The following is a 19,052-nucleotide window of genomic DNA, read 5'->3' as shown; positions in this document are numbered from 1 at the left end:
AAAGCATTTTTGGCAAAACCATGATTCCTTTCATTGATCCGACTTCACGTTTAGCATCCTGTGTTCTTCTGAATGTCTACATATGTGTTTTGTGAAGAAAAATGAAAAAAATGTTTTTTAGAGCGATCAGAAGGAACTGGTTCCTACGTTTCTATGTATAAATTATTTCTGTTGAGTAGCATTTGCGGCCTCGAGCGCAGTTTCCAAATTTATTTTTTGACAAATTTTTCTCTCCCTCTACACTCCAGGGATGATGTCATCCACTCTAGCCTCTCCATAGGGTAATAATTTGAAAAACGTTTGCTGAAACCCTTTTAACATTGCAGTCTATGAGGCTGTGGGTGCATGTTGGTGGCGCATCTGTGCGTCCTACGCCCAAACTATAACTCTGACAGCTTTAGCAGACCAATGTCAGTGAGAAGACCAATTTTCCTACGTTTCTATGTATGAATAATTTCTGTAGAGTTGCATCTGCACCTTGAGCGCAGTTTCCAAATGTATTTTTTGACAATTTTTTCTCTCCCTTTGCTCTCGATGATGTCATCCACTCTAGCCTCTCCATAGGGTAACATGGGGTTTTTTTTGTCGTGTTTTTGCTAAATAATTTGAAAACCATTTGCCAAAAACCTCAGAAAAGTCATAGCACACTTGTCATGGCCGAGCCGGTCGATTCGATGCCTTTTTGTATATGTGCAAACAAAAGTATGGGAGGAGTAGTTGACTGAAAAAAATAAGGAAAAAACGGAAGAATAAAATCTAGGAATAAACCCGGTGAATGGTATATAGTGTGCTCTTTCAAGCACACTCAGTGTAATGAAAATATAGTTTCATGGCTTTTATTAATTATACTTAATATTTTATGCGTATCCTTGAATAGACCTATACGGATGAATAACTAATAAGAACACAGTGCACAGATAAACAGGGAGGAGGCACTTCTATACAGGCGCACAGGGCTCTTGTGTGTATGTGTCAAGTATACTCAAAATGTAGATGTTTGCATTCATACAGCGTTTCCTGTCAGCCTCCACATGATGCTTTCAGTCAGATCAATGAGATTTCTTTCTAATTCACCCACAGGACCATTCAGAGCTGTCCATCGGCGCCGCGGCCACCATGGCCCACGAGATCGGCCACAACTTTGGTATGAGCCACGACCATGACGGCTGCTGTGTGGAGGCCAGCGCCGAGCAGGGAGGCTGCGTGATGGCCGCCGCCACAGGGTGAGCCTCCAGCACGCCATCAGGCCGCAGCACAGAGCTGCTTCCGCTGAGCAGCAGGCGCCTGACATATGAATAACACTTTCATCAACAGAAGGAAACAAACAATTATATATTAATGTGGCTGTCTAGAGGGCTTTTCTCGTCACTTGAGATTTTTGAATTCTCTCAGATATAACAACAAAAACTTTTGTTCTACATTATTATGATCTTCATAGTTTTTTAATCACCACTTTTCATTGATATTGTATTTCCCATGTTGTCCTTTACATGAGCACATTTAAAAAGCAGAATGATAGCAGATATTTCCCTGTGGTGACAGCACTGAAACTACTGTTGCAAACCAGCAAAGCAAGGCAAAAAAGTCTACGTCTTTATTTTTTCAAATATTCCCCCTAACAAGATTAAAATGTCCCTTTCCAGGCATCCATTCCCACGCGTCTTCAGTCGCTGCAGCAAACGGGACCTGGACAGCTACTTCCAGAAGGGAGGGGGCATGTGTCTCTTCAACATGCCCAACATGAAGGACCTGGTGGGGGGCAAGAAGTGCGGGAATGGCTTCGTGGAGGACGGAGAAGAGTGTGATTGTGGAGAACCTGATGTGAGCACATTTATAGCGATCCATTTTACATTTTTGATTACTTTTACATCACTGCACTTCAGAGGGAACATTTAGTTACTAGTTTTAAGTACAGTACAGGCCAAAAGTTTGGACACACCTTCTCATTCAATGTGTTTCCTTTATTTTCATGACTATTGACATTGTAGATTCATCAAAACTATGAATGAACACATGTGGAATTATGTACTTAACAAAAAAGTGTGAAATAACTGAAAACATGTCTTGTATTCTAGTAAGCAAAGGGTGGTTACTTTGAGGAATCTAAAATACAAGACATGTTTTCAGTTATTTCACACTTTTTTTGTTAAGTACATAATTCCATATGTGTTCATTCAAAGTTTTGATGCCTTCAGTGAGAATCTACAATGTAAATAGTCATGGAAATAAAGAAAATGCATTGAATGAGAAGGTGTGTCCAAACTTTTGGCCTTTACTGTACTTACACATAAGGGGTGTATGAGGGGGTATAGAGGTAGGTCTCACTTGCCGAAACGCCCCTTATTTGAATATGAGCCGTCCTGACCGTCTTTTGAACTGACTTTTTTTGGCTCTGTCAAACAGCAGGGCCATTTTTCTCCCCTGGAAAAAGCCTGGTTGCTGATTGGATAGAACGCTAAGCAGGATGTGACGTAGTACTCGACGCCACAACAACACGCGCCATTTGTAAAAGCCGGTGAAGCGGTGTTGCCAACTTAGCGACTTTGTTGCTATATTTAGCGAATTTTAAGATCCCCCAAGCGAAATTGAAAGTTCATTCTCAACCTTTGTCTCTGTCTCAACCAATTGAAGCTCCAAGTTGCGGATCGTTCTTCAAACTTCAAACAAAATTTCAATGAAAGCTCTGTGAAAAAGCTAGTAAGTGGACTCTGAGTTTAAATGATTTAGTTAACCCTCTGGGCCCATTTACCACCCTTTCAGACCCTTCAGGCTGAAAATGTCCACTTCCCAAAAAAAAGCCATAAAAACCTTAAGATTAATATATTTTTCTACTTTTTCCTGCAAAAACCTCTTAAACAACTTATAGCATTTTTTTTGAAGGCGGACATTTTCAGCCCGAATGGTCTGAAAGGGTAGTTCATTTGTACACAGTGTATTATGGACCCATTAGAGAAATTGCAATTGTAATTACAAAATATATAAAGAAAAAAAAAAACCTCTTCCAAAAATCATGCCATTTGCAGCATCACAGCCAAAATTTTTGCCAACACAAAAATGAAAAATGCTTTCTCGGTAGACTCCGGCATTATACTTCCTGTTTGCCTCACCCAAAGCCTGATGGGAACTGTAGTGCAAACACCCAGATCATGTTTATTTATAATAGAAAAAAGAAGGAGAAAAAAAAACAAAGTTGCTCTATGAAATAAGAGCCGGTATAGTATTCAGTGAGAATGATTTCATCTATTTATTCTAGTCTTTTATTCTATTTCCAATGTTCTCAATCCACTGGTGGAAAAAGCAGCTGTTTTTACTCTTTTGCCTCAGGTTTTACTATGTGTAGAACAGTGTCACTGCCGTCTCATAAATAATGTGCCCTGCATTGGCTTCGTGCAACGCAGCTGAAACATTGCTCAAAGTTTCCTTAAGTCGAGATAAAGTGTTTGCGCTCCATAAACCCAGAGGTTAAGTAAACCTACTTTGGTTCAAGCAGTAGAGCAAATTGAAAACAGAGGAAGCAATTTGGTAGCTGACAACAGCAGCACGGCTGACGGGGCTGTCTGTTATGACTCCCACTCAGAGCGGAGCTGACAGCGGAGCTCAGGCTGCTGACAGGCCACCTGTTCTAAGCATTGCAAACAAGCTACACAATGCTGCCTAATGGTCTCACCTTGTGATTTCAAAATGAACGATACACATGACATGCATATGGGTGTGTTCCAGATTGGAAAATAAATCCAGTCCTCTTTTCTGTTTTTTTTCAAGAAGGAATGTCAGAATCCTTCCACAACCAAATATGTTACCACCACCAATATTGTACAGAGAAGCTAGAAAGGCAGTGTTGTTGTTTTTTATTTTTTTATTTTTTTTATATATTTTTTATAGCGAGCGCAGTTTCCAAATTTATTTTTTGACACATTTTTCTCTCCCTCTGCACTCCAGGGATGATGTCATCCACTCTAGCCTCTCCATAGGGTAACATTGGGTGATTTTTTGGTGTATTTTTGACAAATAATTTGAAAACCCTTTTAACACTGCAGTTTATGAGGCTATGGGTGCATGTTGGTGGCGCATCTGTGCATCCTACGCCCAAACTATAACCCTGACAGCTTTAGCAGACCAATGTGAGTGAGAAGACCAATTTTCCTACGTTTCTATGTATAAATTATATTGTACAGAGAAGCTAGAAAGGCAGTGTTGTTGATTTTTTTTTTATTATTTTTTTTTTAATATTTTTTATTAACGAATAAACCAAAAAGAACAGTGGATTACTTATTAGGAGCCACAATATGAAAACAAGACACTAAAACACAATTCTAGACAACAAAGACTCAGAAACATATTTACAAATTAGACATAATGTACACACAAATAACATACAAAGAAAAATATAAAGGACAACCACAACAACAAAAATGAAAACAACGATACACCAGTACAAAGCCACACGGCGAAAACAGACGAACAAAAAAAACAAAACGAAAAAAAAACATGAATTTACACTGTAAACAAAACAAACAATAGCTACTCAATAAAATTGAGGCAACAGATTGCACGTATTATTACTTAAATCTCTATGTTACAAGTTGGGTTAATAACAACTTAACAGGAAGTGCCTGTCAATTAAAAACGGACTAATTCTATTGTGTTGGATTCATTCAAAATTCTCTTGATTTAGAATTACATACACATAAAGATTATATTTAATGTGATCAAAATAATTAGATTCTATCTCAAACATTTTTATATTAAAGTTAATTAAACAACTGCCTCAAAATCAAGGACGCATTTATATTTAATCCATTTTATCAAATATGTTAAGTAAAATGAAATGACTACAGAGTAATTTATTACAGTGTAGCCCAAACATAAATATAGAGAGACTGGTAATATACACAGATTCCAGGATAAAAAGAGAATCATATGAAACGTGAACTAAATTAAAAGTTTTTGGTGTTTTTTTTAATATCAGTTTCATACAGAAAGTTTGTGGAAAGTCACAGAAAGACATTTCAGTTTTAGAATTCATACGACATTGCCTTCGTCTTGTTGTTTGGACGAACATCGCACGGCAAAAAAAATGGTGCCTTTTCTTGATGTTGTTGTTGTGTTCACCCATAATCCCTCAATCTGTTCCCTCCTGTCTGTATGACTCAACTCCTACAGTTTTACTCCTACAGCTGTAAGTGTAAATGTGGCTTGCAAAGGGCTCCATGGCAACTGGAGATATTGTCTTTCTGTACGTTGTGTGACACAAGCGACGCAAAATCACATCTCTATAGAATAGTTTTTAGCTTTAGCTCCAAATCTTGACATTTTAGTGCAAAGCATTTGAATTCTGCATGTGGTGTTATTAGTATGCATCGCGTATAGTGATAAGCATAGTGTGATTCATTTGTGATTTATTTACAAATAATTATGGACTATCATTTTATCATTTGCAATTAAATATTTTAATCAATGGACAGCCCTAGTTAACATCCTTGTAGAACCTGATAATGTAATAAATCCCCGATAATGTAATAACCCCAATAATGTAATAAAAATCTGCACTTGAGTCCATTGAAAATGTAAAAAAAACCTGATAATGTAATAACTTCCCGATAATGTAATAAAGTGCATTTCCCAATAATGTAATACACTTTTTACCAATAATGTAATAAAGTATAATACCAAGCACCTTTAGATTTCAAAAAGCTGTTGAATGCATTCGTGTGTCGTCATGGATACCTCGTTTGTGAAAAACAGATGATTAATAGACATATTATTGGGGAATTGTTACATTATCAGGACTTGCGAAATTAAGGCTAGCCTGATAATGTAATAATTCCCCAATACTGTAATACGTTTACTTTATTACATTATTGGTAAAAAAGTGTATTACATTATTGGGAAATGCACTTTATTACATTATCGGGAAGTTATTACATTATCAGGTTTCATTACATTTTCAATGGACTCAAGTGCAGATTTGTATTACATTATCGGGAATTTATTACATTATCAGGTTTTACAATCCTTTAATTGTGACTTGCTCATATTGACTTGATAAAAAAAACTGCTGACTTGATCTTTTTATTGTCATTTTATGAATGCATTATTATTTTAATGGCCAAACTATGTTTACCCTTTGTAAATGAGTTACTAACAATTATAACTGCTGACTTGTGATTTTGCTCTTAATGACTTAGCATCATTTAACCAATTTAAGCATTTAATTAATTAATTACCCAAATATTGGTTCATATTGACAATGATCTTAAAGTACTTTGTTGATTTTACTTCATAAGTGGCTTACTTTAATTTTCATGGTTCCCAACAGTAAAACCTGAAAAAATGTTTTCCAAAACACACTTTGGTACTACCAGTTTATAAATACTTGCAATAATGATTGTCTGAAGGAAAAATAGTTCTAAATGTTTTAAACAATACATTTTATTTCACAAAAACTAATCACAGCAGAAATGTATTTTAAACATTAGTATTTACTATTATGGCATGGGTGTTTCTACCCTTTATTAATGGCTTACTAATATTAATACCATATATATAAATATAAAAATGTATATAAAATATATAATTGATCACAACACAATTGCTGTTCTTATTAATGGGTTGTAACAGATGAATCACAATTATTAGATTAAATAAACTATGATGTTGATAAAGCCATTGCTTGCAACCTATAAAGCAGGGGTGTCAAACTCTGGCCCGAGGGCCAAATTTGGCCCGCAGTGTAATTTTATTTGGCCCGCAAGGCAATACCAAATTATTATATTATTATTGTAAATTAATGACATTGATGTGCTTTTTATTTGAAATTTGATTTTGCATGTCTGCACTATTTAGTTATATATTGTATGTTTGGTATATATTAAAAGGTTTATTTGTTCAATGTTGGCCCGCGATTTTATTCAAGTTTTAAATTTTGGCCCATTGTGTATTTGAGTTTGACACCCCTGCTATAAAGCCTTTCTAAAGGGTGAGCTGTTGGATTTAGAGGTGAAGTCAGGTGGACTGGGATTGGGTACGAGGGAAACGTGTGTTTGATCTGTGTTGATACTCATGTGTTTGTCTTTGTGTGACTGTTTACAGGAATGCACCAATGATTGCTGCAATGCCAATAATTGCACCTTGAAGGAGGAGGCTCAGTGTGCCCACGGAGTGTGCTGTGAAGGTTGCAAAGTAAGAAAAACACTCACTCACTCACTCACTCAAGGCTTCATTGGCACGAATGTTAAAAATATATAGATATATATATAAACACTACCGGTCAAAAGTTTTAGAACACCCCAATTTTTCCAGTTTTTTATTGAAAATCAAGCAGTTCAAGTCAAATCAACAGCTTGAAAGGGTACAAAGGTAAGTGGTGAACTGCCAGAGGTAAATAAAAAAAGGTAAAATATAACGTACATTTCAGAATTATACAAGTAGGCTTTTATTTCAGGGAACAAGAAATGGGTTAACAACTTAACTCTATGGAGTCTTGGGCTATTTTTTCCATTTTTGAATTCTTTTCATGTCTTTGTAAGTCATTTTGTGTCTTTTTTTTGTCATTTTGTGTCTTTTTTTGGTCATTTTGAACTGCCAGAGGTAAATAAAAAAGGTAAGCTTAACCAAAACTGAAAAATAATGTACATTTCAGAATTATACAAGTAGGCCTTTTTCAGGGAACAAGAAATGGGTTAACAACTTAACTCTATGGAGTCTTGGGCTATTTTGTCCATTTTTGAATTATTTTCATGTCTTTGTAAGTCATTTTGTGTCATTTTTTGTCATTTGGTGTCTTTTTTTAGTCATTTTGTGTCTTTTGGTGTCTTTTTTTGTCATTTTGTGTCTTTTTTTGTCATTTTGTGTCTTTTTTTGGTCATTTTGTGTCTTTTTTTTAGTCCTTTAGTCGAACATAAAATGTGATTTTGAATCTTTTTTTTACTTTCAAAACACTATCATGCTCAATAAAGAATTTTAAATGTTGCAAATGTGCATTAATTTCAGAGTACACTGAGACATTAAACTGCATCATTTTCAATTAAATTCTGGAAAAATTGGGGTGTTCTAAAACCAGTAGTGTATATTGCCAAAGCATGAGTCCAACTTTTTTCAAATATTTGGACAGTTCACTCACTCACTCCCTCCTTGTTTGCAGTATTATCTCAGTGTCATTAGTTCACCGTCAGTCATCATGTCAGTGTGTTGACATACTGTACCCGCAGCGTGTGTCAGCTCCATCGCAGCAGGGCTCATCGTCGTCACATCACACCTACACTCTTCATCTTTTCTCTCATCTCACTGTGAAAATGCAAATCCTGACATCTCATTGTAATTCCCACAAGTGTGAACCCAGTTCTATTGAGCTTTAACCTGACAGAGGAGTCAAAATACTGAAGACGCCAATAATTTCTGCACTGTCTGCAGAAAGGAGCTATTCTTCCTCTGACTCTCTCTCTCTCTATGTATATATGTATGTGTGTGTGTGTGTGCGTGTGTGTGTGTATGTGTGTGTGTGTGTGTGTGCATGTGTATGTGTGTGTGTATGTGTGTGTGTGTGTGTGTGTGTGTGTGTGTGCATATATATTTATGTGTGTGTGTGTGTGTGTGTGTGTGTGTATGTATGTGTATATATTTTTATATATATGTGTGTGTGTGTGTATATATATGTGTGTGTGTGTGTGTGTGTCTGTGTGTGTGTATGTGTGTGTGTGTGTGTGTGTGTGTGTTTATATATATGTGTGTGTGTGTGTATGTGTGTATATACGTGTGTGTGTGTGTGCGTGTGTGTGTGTATATGCGTATATATTTTTATATATGTTTGTGTGTGTGTGTGTGTGTGTGTGCGTGTGTATATACGTGTATATATGCGTATATATTTTTATATGTGTGTGTGTGTGTGTGTGTGTGTGTGTGTATATACGTCCAGTATATTAGTCCATTTATTCCAATAAGGGGATGAACACTATTCTGTTAACTGCTACTCAACCTCTTAAAACCTGTTTTAACTCCTTTCTAAATGTACAATATTTGTTTCTGATGTCTTGGTCTCCCCTCCATCCTCCCTGTGCTTGTTCCCTTCCTCTGCCAGTTAAAGCAGGCAGGCACCATGTGCCGGGGGCCAGCGGGGGCGTGTGACCTGCCAGAGTACTGCACCGGGGCCTCTCCTTACTGTCCTGCCAACGTCTACCTGCTGGACGGCTCCTCCTGTCAGTATGGAGTGGCCTACTGCTACAACGGCATGTGCCTCACCCACGAACAGCAGTGCCTGCAGCTCTGGGGCTACGGTGAGGAAAAGTCTATTACCACAAAATAGACAACACCAGGGTGGGAATTTCAGACGCACCACACTCGTGCCTTGATGGCCTGTGAAAAAATGTTCAATTTAAGGCCGAGTTGGCCTTTGCGTAGGGTGACCATATTTTGATTTCCAAAAAAGAGGACAATCGACACGGCCTCGAGACACAAATTCAGACAGGCTTCTCGGAGGTTGATGAACATGCTTTATTATGCTTCAATGGTGCAAAATTAACTTAAAATGAAATCTGTAAAAACTTGTAACAAAATAATAGCTCTCGTAGACTCTTTTCAAATAAATGAATAAATAATATGAAATAATTTTTAAATATGAACTCTTCTGTTAGAAAATCTAGCTTCAACAGTATATCTCTTAATAACTGCAATAAGATAAATAATAGAAGAGTCTCACAAAGATACTAACTTAACAAACAAAAAGGATGTATACTTTTCATCTTTAGTTGTCTTTGAGCTTTGAGCTTTGAGATCTCCAGCACCTTTATTAGACACTGAGACATTTAATGTGTCAGCATTGCACAAGGTGCACTCCGCCTCCCACCTGTCCAGACCGGGACGGTGCACGTGTACTGGTCCTATGAAAAACAGTGAACACCGGACATTTTCGTGAATTTATAAAACCCGGCCGGACGCCCTGGACAGGACGTAAAAAGTGGACATGTCTGGGCAAAAGAGGACGATTGGTCACCCTACCTTTGCGCCCCTGTCAAAGTTCCAGTAAACACAACTCTAACCCGACCCACTCCCTGTCCTTCTAGATGTGTGCATCAACACATGGCTAATTAGAATATTCAAATGAGCCATGTGTTGATGCACAGCACAGGTAAGCTAGTGGGACCAGCTGTTTTGAAATGTTGTGAAGTATGTGGTAGTATTTGACAGAACTTAACATTTACGTTTTTATAGAAAGTACTATTGATAGGTAATTACCATTGTATTAGCCTATTTAAAGTCGACTCCTTAACGTTACATTTTTGCGTCATGAAAACTAGCGATAGCTAGCTAGTTGGGATAGCGCTAACGTCGTTTTTTTTTTTTTTTTTTTAAATAAACTTTATTAAGGCAGTTGGGTGGGGTGTAATACAAAAAAATACATCAGAACGTCGCCAGGGGGTTTCAATAAATCATAAAGAGGTTGTCATACAAAAATATTATAAAAATTACAAATATTCAGAGTTTTAGCAGCTTTCAAATTAGTAGAGTCTTTAATAGAATTAATATACTGCTTGGTTTCACTTATAAATATAAAAAAGAGGGGATTTTTTTTGTGTATCGAGATTTATGTATGTGATATTTTGCCAATAGTATAATTAGATTTATAATGTAATATTGATTTTTTTTGTGTGTATGGGAAGTCAGTGAAACCAAACAGTATATTTTCAAAACAAAGGGACAAATTAGGTTCAATTGAAAAAAAAAAAAGGAAGTTACAAATATCTTTCCAGAACTTAGACGAAAAAGGGCAAGACCAAAATGAATGAAAAATACTTTCAGGGTGTCCTTCACAAAAAAAGCAATTCACATCTAAATCTTTTTTAAAACGTTGAAGAAAAATTTTAGTGGGGTAGATTCTGTGAATTATTTTAAAATAAATTTCTTTGATCTTATTGTTGACTATATATTTTGCTGGCAAATTCCAAATCTTCTCCCAATTGAGGTTATAGCGCTAACGTCTTCCCTACCTCAGGAACAAGGGCTCCACATTTAGCTGATGTAAATTTCACCTCAGCAGGTTCCTTTTTTATGGCAGGAGGAGGCATTTCTCTTTCCTTACTCTTAGATGAACTCAGGCAGGAGATTCATTTTGCCATCTTTTCAAAATATATGCATTTGCCGTCTTTTCAAAACAGGTTCATTTGTCATTTTCCAAAAAGGTCCTTTCTAATATATTTAATATATTGTGCATTAATGTTTCTTGGTGAATGAGAATGTTAAGGAATTAATCTGAAAGGTAAAACCAGCGTAATTTAACCAAACGGCCTTTATGCCCTGTCATGTGGCCTTTGTGCCCTTAAAATAAGTGTGAACAGGAAGTTCTTGCCCCTAAAATGACGAAATTCCAAGCCTGGACAACACATAACACATTCACTCAATATTACAGGGACGTACCTCCCATCAGACCCTTGTTAACCCTTGTTTAAAAACTCTGAAAAGAAGGAGTTATTAATAGATATTTTAAAGGTCAATGTTTTCAATTTTGGGAGTTACACCACCCATAGCCAGCATTGCTTGTAAAAAAAAAAATTCTACATCAATTATACTGCACTCTCTGTTCATTAACACCACAAATAAAATGTGCTGTTACTAGTCTTTCAGAATATACACTCATCAAAGCTAGACAGGTTTGTTCTTTTTGCCTCTCAGATGTGAAAGCTGCACTCACAAGCATGACAGCAGCACAGAGAGCACAATGGATAAAAGCCACACATTGACTTTAATGTGCATCGTCCTATTTTATTGTTCTTCAATATTATTATGTTGTTGTTTTTTTTAAAAAGACTTAAAACAATGCTTTCCTTTGACAGCAATGTGGTGCCACTGCTGAGTGAAACATAGTTCTCATTATGTTAGGAGAATAAAGTGTGAAAGAGTCATAACTTTGAGGATTCACTTATAATTTACAGAATTAAAAATATTAAATAAATAAGATAAATGTAATGAAATATTAAAATGAAATAATCTCTAAAACGTATTGATTATTAGAAAAAAATAAACATTGACAGAGTGATAAGGGGTGACAAATAGAGGCTATTTTGCACAGATATGAATACAGGTATGCCTTTAAATTATTAATTTAATTATTTTTAGGGATTGTGGCGTTGACATTAAAAAAGTGATTGTACGGTCGCTGTTTGTTCATCTTTTGTCTGTGTGTCCTGCAGGATCCTGTAGGAATTTTCTTTACGTTCATTATTCAGATGCTATAAAATACATCTTAAATATCATCTTTAATGACGGACAACGGAAAAGTCTATTGCAACCTCTGGCGTGCGTGCATTGTTAATTAACTTATGAAATCCTAAAACATGACTTTGTTATTTTAGAAAAAGTGAATTTTGGGGCAAGCTTACATCTTCTCTTTTATTTATTTATTTATTTATTTATTTGCTACTATTTATTAGTCTATATATATATATATATTATCATGCTCTAGTTCTTAATGATTTATTTATCGTTTTATCTTTTTTGTCTAGCTTTTTATTTTATTTTTTTTATTTATTTTATTTTATATATCCAATCCAATCCAATCCAATCCCCTTTATTTATATAGCACAATTTTAGCAAACACAAGGTTTCCAAAGTGCTGCACAAACAATAAATACATAACACAATACAAAGAGATGTAGTAAACAATAGAACAGTAAGATGCAATAAGATAAAATAAATTAAAAATGGGATAAAAATAAATAAAATAAAATGTAAAATGTACTGCCCGCACAAAATAAAATATGCATGAATACAATAAAAACAAAAAATCATAAAATCATAAAATCAACATAAAATCAACATAAAATCAACACTCTACGTGGTGTTAAAAGCCAACGAGAAGAGGTGGGTTTTAAGAAGAGATTTAAAAATATATATTATATACAGTACAGGCCAAAAGTTTGGACACACCTTCTCATTCAATGCGTTTTCTTTATTTTCATGATTATTTACATTGTAGATTCTCACTGAAGGCATCAAAACTATGAATGAACACATATGGAATTATGTACTTAACAAAAAAGTGTGAAATAACTGAAAACATGTCTTGTATTTTAGATTCCTCAAAGTAACCACCCTTTGCTTACTAGAATATAAGACATGTTTTCAGTTATTTCACACTTTTTTGTTAAGTACATAATTCCACATGTGTTCATTAATAGTTTTGATGAATCTACAATGTCAATAGTCATGAAAATAAAGGAAACGCATTGAATGAGAAGGTGTGTCCAAACTTTTGGCCTGTACTGTATATATTATCATGCTCGAGTTCTTAATTATTTATTTATCGTTTTATCATTTTTGTCTAGCTTTTTATTTTATTTTATTTTATTTTATTTTTTTATTATATATATATATATATATATATATATATATATATACTTTCCATTTTTTTTCTGTTTCGTTATCTTTTTATTATTATTATTTTCTCCTTTTTTTTAATGTAAAGCGCTTTGTGTTGCATCTCTCTTGTATGAAAAGTGCTATACAAATAAAGTCTGACTGATTGAAGCAGGGTTAATACTGTGTGTGATGGGCACTGTGATCTCTGTGATCATGTCTGCAGTAGATAAGCAGGTGGCCAAGAGGTTCATGAGTCAGCATGTCAACATTTATTGTTTATGGAGGAGAACATTGCTAATATTAGCCGCAGTAAGTAAAGGTAAATAGAGGGCTGATGTGATTTGTTGTGTTTCCAGGAGCTAGACCAGCCCATGATGCCTGTTTTCAAGATGTCAATGCGGCAGGGAACGCTTTTGGGAACTGCGGCAAAGATGAACATGGCAACTTCATGAAGTGTGACAAAAGGTAAGAGATGCTGATGACAGCACATCATATCACACATAGAAAACATAATTTATATTCTATATAAAACGGTATTGAGACTGTGTGGCAATGTGACAATGAATCTCTCCGGAAAAACATCTGATAAAAAAGCATGATGCTCTGATCAACCCAGTGCTCTCTACATGCACAACTACAAACAGCATATAGACACAGTTAGATGACATCTAGAGCAGCTTCTAGCTCAGGGGTGGGCAATTAATTTTACCAAGGGGCCACATGACCAATACCACAAAGGTTGCAGGGGCCGGACCAAAACTCTGAACTAAGTTCTGCTCAATATTAATGTAATCGCTTTATAAAATACAGTAATTTATCTGGTTTTGAGCTGCTACTGATAGGAACACATGTTATGATGAGACTGTTAATGTGGAGTAAATCAAATATAGCAGTAAAAAGTAGTAAATACTCCAATCACTATATCACTTTTCCATTTATTTTAAACACAACTGTAAATGTCCTTTAGTGTTTTACAATGTTGTGATGCTTTTATTTTGAAAAGGTGCCGTCCAGTGTGAAACAGGTGCTTTAATTTTGAAAGGTAGTGACAGGAAATAACCGGTAGAACGGTTAAATGAAAAAACGAACGGTAAATAATAACGAGTGCGTCGTAATTCATATAAAGTTGATATAAAGTATGAAAAAGGCTTCTATAGTGGCTGACTGACAGGACACAAGGTTTGTTAAAGTTTATTTTCTTCTGTCATATATATTAGTGGCTATATTTGTTGTCTTAACTATAGTAAAAGTGCTTGTTAGCTCTAGTGCTAATGATAATGTTTGCTATTTTTTTTTCAAAATAAAAGCACTGCGGTTCTATTGATTTCTAATTTCTTGGTAACCTCACGCGGGCCGGACAAGGACAGCCAACGGGCCGGATGTGGCCCGCGGGCCGCCCAATGCCCAGGTCTGTTCTAGAGAGACAGGTAGTTTTCTAAAAAAAGTTGGTGGAGACCAAATCAGAGCTCTATTAACAGTGAATACTTGACTTAAATCCACCAGGATGACTCAACACAACTGTAAATTAATGATTATGTTGCTCTGTCTGCTGGATGTGTAAATAGGCAACAGTCTGAAAAAAGATGGCCTCATGAAGTCATTAGAGCAGCTTCATCTGCTGCCCCGGAATGGCCAAAAAGAATAAGTGCAGCTTAAATGAAATAACAAAAGTTCATTTTTTATTTTTTTTTACTTTCAGTGTTCTTCTATAGTCATATAGTCATCAAATGAACATTTGGTTCTTTACAAATCTCTGTTGCTTTAACTAAACTGAACGTTTTATCATTCATCCTAACAAACAAACACTCACACAGAGTCAGGCCCTCTGCACACTGTCAGCACAGGCCTCTCAGTCTGCATGGCACAGTGCCAGAGGTAATTAATGGAACCAAATTAGCGACTTAGCTATGTAAATGAGGCTGTGGATTTAAGTGGTTGACGGCTGCCTAGTATGATCCACCGCTGCCCAAATTCATTATGAAACCCCACTGGAGTCGTTAGAGTGTTTTCTGTCCACACCGAGTCAGAGAGCTGATTAGACTGTATGTAAATCTGCCTGTTGTTAAGACATGAATAATCTACACAGAGCTGCTATCTGCTCATCGTTCTGTAATCCTTTTTATTCCTATCCCTTGTGATGGAGGTGGTGTGTGTGTGTGTGTTCTTGTACTTCCTACATAGTGAGGACCGGAACACGTTTTTAACCAACAGAGTGAGGACATTTTTGCAAAGTGAGGACATTTCGGCCGGTCCTCAATTCTTTAAAGGCTTTTTTGAGATTTCAGACTTTGTTTTAAGGGTTAAAGGTTACATGATAATGATACTTAACTGAAACTGTATTGTGTGGTTACAAAACTAACTAAAATTATAGTGAAATTGTCCTTCGTTTTTGTCTTTTTCTATTTTTTTCATACATAATGAAGATGGATCAGACAAAAGGAAATAAAGGCAAAATTTACTGTGACCTCTTTTAATCTCCCACCAAACAAATACCCCATTACAATACACTAAAAAGTAATAAAAACTAAACTAGAAAATTTCCTCTGGGGAAATTTTGAAAGGGCCACGGGGGCTACTGCCGGTGTGTGTACACTATGATGAGATTCTTCAGAGATTTCAAATGTAATTTCATGTGTGTGTGTGTGTGTGTGTGTGTGTGTGTGTGTGTGTGTTCTTGTACTTCTAAAACTAAAAAGTAATAAAAACTAAACTAAAACTAAAGCATTTAAAAAAAAAACTAAACCAAAACTAGCAAACTCATTAAAATTAACTGAATTTGAAAACAAAAATTCACAACGAAATTAAAACTGAAACTAATGAAAAATCCAAAACGATTAGAACCCACAAAGATAGAAGTACACACAGTAGTGTGTGTGTGTGTGTGTGTGTGTGTGTGTGTGTGTGTGTGTGTGGCCGACATAAGTCTGTTTCCACAGTCACGTTGTGGAGCCTTACTTATGGGGACACAACATGTATACACAATACCATGTCCTCATAACGTAAATCATTACATTTTGGGTTAAAGACTGGGTTTAATGTTCAGGGAAAAGTGGTATGGTAAAGGCCAATCCTACTGGACGCGTTTTTAGAAGCCATCAAATCTGATTCCATTTAGTTTAATGTATCAATCCACACTGAGTGGGTCTGCTGTCAGTCAGCCTGGTGAAGGCTGCTCCACTCAGACCTTCATCAATCAATTAACATGTGGTTGATAACTTCAAAACACAAATGCAGCGGGGTATTTGTGTCATTTATAACAGCTCTCTATTCAGATGACACTTTACTTATCGCAACAGAAGACAGAGTCAGTTGCACGATAGAATGTATACAAGTCTCTTTAATGTCATTACTAGTGGGGGTTTCCATTAGGGGTTAGGGTTAGGCAAGTTAGGATGGAGAGGGATGGGCTGAGGGAAAATCAAATTATGATTTTTTATTAGTGTGTGTGTGTGTGTGTGTGTGTGTGTGTGTGTGTGAGGGGTGCCAGCAAACTATACTAAAGACTGATGAATAGGCATTTTTTTTTTTTTTTGAGGGTTGCACATCTCTTTGTGAGAAATGATTGGATTTGCATCTAGATACACAGAAACAATATACTTTTATTACAAACCGATTCAATACGATTTTTTTATTTGATTCTACGGTTAATATTTGTTGTAGATATTTTATAGTGTGTCACTCACAAGTTTTATATTTTATTTATCTTTGTGTGTGTGTGTGTGTGTGTGTGTGTGTGTGCATTACATGAATCACCATATTAATCATGACAATGCAGCCGCTGACAAAGTTAAATAAAAAAAGTTTTTTTCTCCTTCAAGAAGCTCACAATAGTATCCAACAGCCATTCCTACCACCATCACCTCCCCAAGGTTGGATGTATCTGGGGTTTACAATTTATCACAATTACAACAATGATATATATATATATATATATATATATATGTTTATTATGTCCATCCTTATAGAATGTATTGTATTCTGCAGTCATTGTGTTTGTACAGTAGGTTCAGGTATATTGACTGTTGTTGCCAGTAAACACTTACATATTATTTCTAACTTTCCTACAGGGTAGGAACAGTGGATTAAGATATAAAGCATTAAAAACGCCTCAAAAATACAGTATATAGGTTTATTTTTTGTTTAAAATCTCTTATAACAGATGACCATTGTAGTTTTTAACCAGACGTTACATAAACAAGAGGAAATTAGCATTTTGGGGGTCTATTTCTGGTAAGTATTTGTGGTGTGAGTCAAAAGGAAGGGCAGTGCGTCTGTTCATGGTAATGAAGTAACATGTGGTTCAGTGCAACAGAACGGCTCATTGATGTGTTTTTTACAGTTTTTGGACAGAACTGGAGCTTTGTGGCACAGAGGAAGAAGATATATCAGGCTTTGATACGCGCACAATAGTTGTCAGCAGAGATAAGCAGTTTGAAAATTTCATATCAAGATTATAGTGACGCCTATGTGTTGAAATGTTTGAAAAGTAGGATTGTCCAGGTGGCTCACCAGTAGAGTTCATACCATTAGTTCTTACAGGCAGTGGGTATTTCCTGGTGTTTCCCGTCACTCTATATCTGTGCCGCTGTCAAATAAAGCCGAAAAAATAAGGTTTAAAAAGTACTAATTGATTATTTTTTAATGAAAATTACGAACCAATAATATTTGCGAACCTGGTCTCACAGAAATCTGTGAAAATCTGTTAAGCCTCGCTTAACTCAAAATCCGTGGAATAGCCACGGAATCGCTCAAATTTCCGTGAAACTGACATGGATTTCGCTACAATGCAAGTTAAAGACAGTCATATCCCGTGGCCATCCCATTGATATTTTTTCCTATTGGTTTGTTCCAAGTCACGTGACATTTAAGGTCCCGGTGGTCAGAACAAAAAACATGGCAGACAGTTCTCTCATTTTTAGTGAAAAAATCAATATTTTGACTTAGTTTCTGCATAAAAATGGATTTTGATCACATTTCTAGCGAGAAATATATGTTTTATTTTCTAAATATTCACTCAGTGAATGTACATAATCACTTTGTATGCTGGAATAGCCACGGGATATGACTGTCATTAACTTGCATTGTAGCCAAATCCGTGTCAGTTTCACGGAAATTTGAGCGATTCCGTGGCTATTCAACAGATTTTGAGTTAAGCGAAATCCGTGGCTATTTCACGGATTTCTGTGAGACCATGTTGATATTTGCAGCATTATGCATTTTTGTTTGCGGCTGTGATGGTGCTCGGATGATGGCAGGTCGGTGGTTACCATGGCAGCCTACATGTGGAAGTATGTTTGGCCATAGTGAACCCCAAACTGCTCCCGATGCTGCGACATCGCTGTGTGAATGAATACTGATGGCGGCAAGCCATTTTAACAATACAATGAGGCGGCTGTGGCTTGGTTGGTAGAGCAGTCGCCCACTGACCGGAAGGTTGGTGGTTTGATCCCCGACCATGGCAGCCAACATGCCGAAGTATCCTTGAGATACTGAACCCCAAATGGCTCCCGATGCTGCGTTCATGCTGTTAAACATGCTTATTTCTAGATTTAACAATCTTAATTTAAGAAATCTTGTCTAGTGAAATCATCTGTCCATGCAGCCAGATAATTTCCCTCAGATTTAATGTTTTTATCTTGTTTTTAGACACACCTTTTTTGTAGTGCACTGTTCTGGAATCCAAGGCGAGTTCCTCAACTTTT

At 36.1% G+C, this 19,052-nt stretch overlaps 1 protein-coding gene across 1 annotated transcript in view; it reads left to right on the top strand.

The window, feature by feature from the left end:
• Window positions 1-19,052, top strand: part of adam19a (ADAM metallopeptidase domain 19a) — a 266,100-nt gene that overhangs the window by 201,192 nt on the left and 45,856 nt on the right. Inside the window, exons 11-15 of the mRNA XM_059354555.1 lie at window positions 1,081-1,223; window positions 1,644-1,821; window positions 7,093-7,182; window positions 9,077-9,272; window positions 13,707-13,815. Of these exons, the coding sequence (XP_059210538.1) occupies window positions 1,081-1,223; window positions 1,644-1,821; window positions 7,093-7,182; window positions 9,077-9,272; window positions 13,707-13,815 (716 nt within the window). The remainder of the gene's footprint in view (window positions 1-1,080; window positions 1,224-1,643; window positions 1,822-7,092; window positions 7,183-9,076; window positions 9,273-13,706; window positions 13,816-19,052) is intronic.

The sequence above is a fragment of the Centropristis striata genome, chromosome 17 (genome assembly GCF_030273125.1).
Source record: "Centropristis striata isolate RG_2023a ecotype Rhode Island chromosome 17, C.striata_1.0, whole genome shotgun sequence".
Taxonomy (NCBI): Eukaryota; Metazoa; Chordata; class Actinopteri; order Perciformes; family Serranidae; genus Centropristis; species Centropristis striata.
This window is presented reverse-complemented; position numbering and strand designations above follow the sequence as displayed.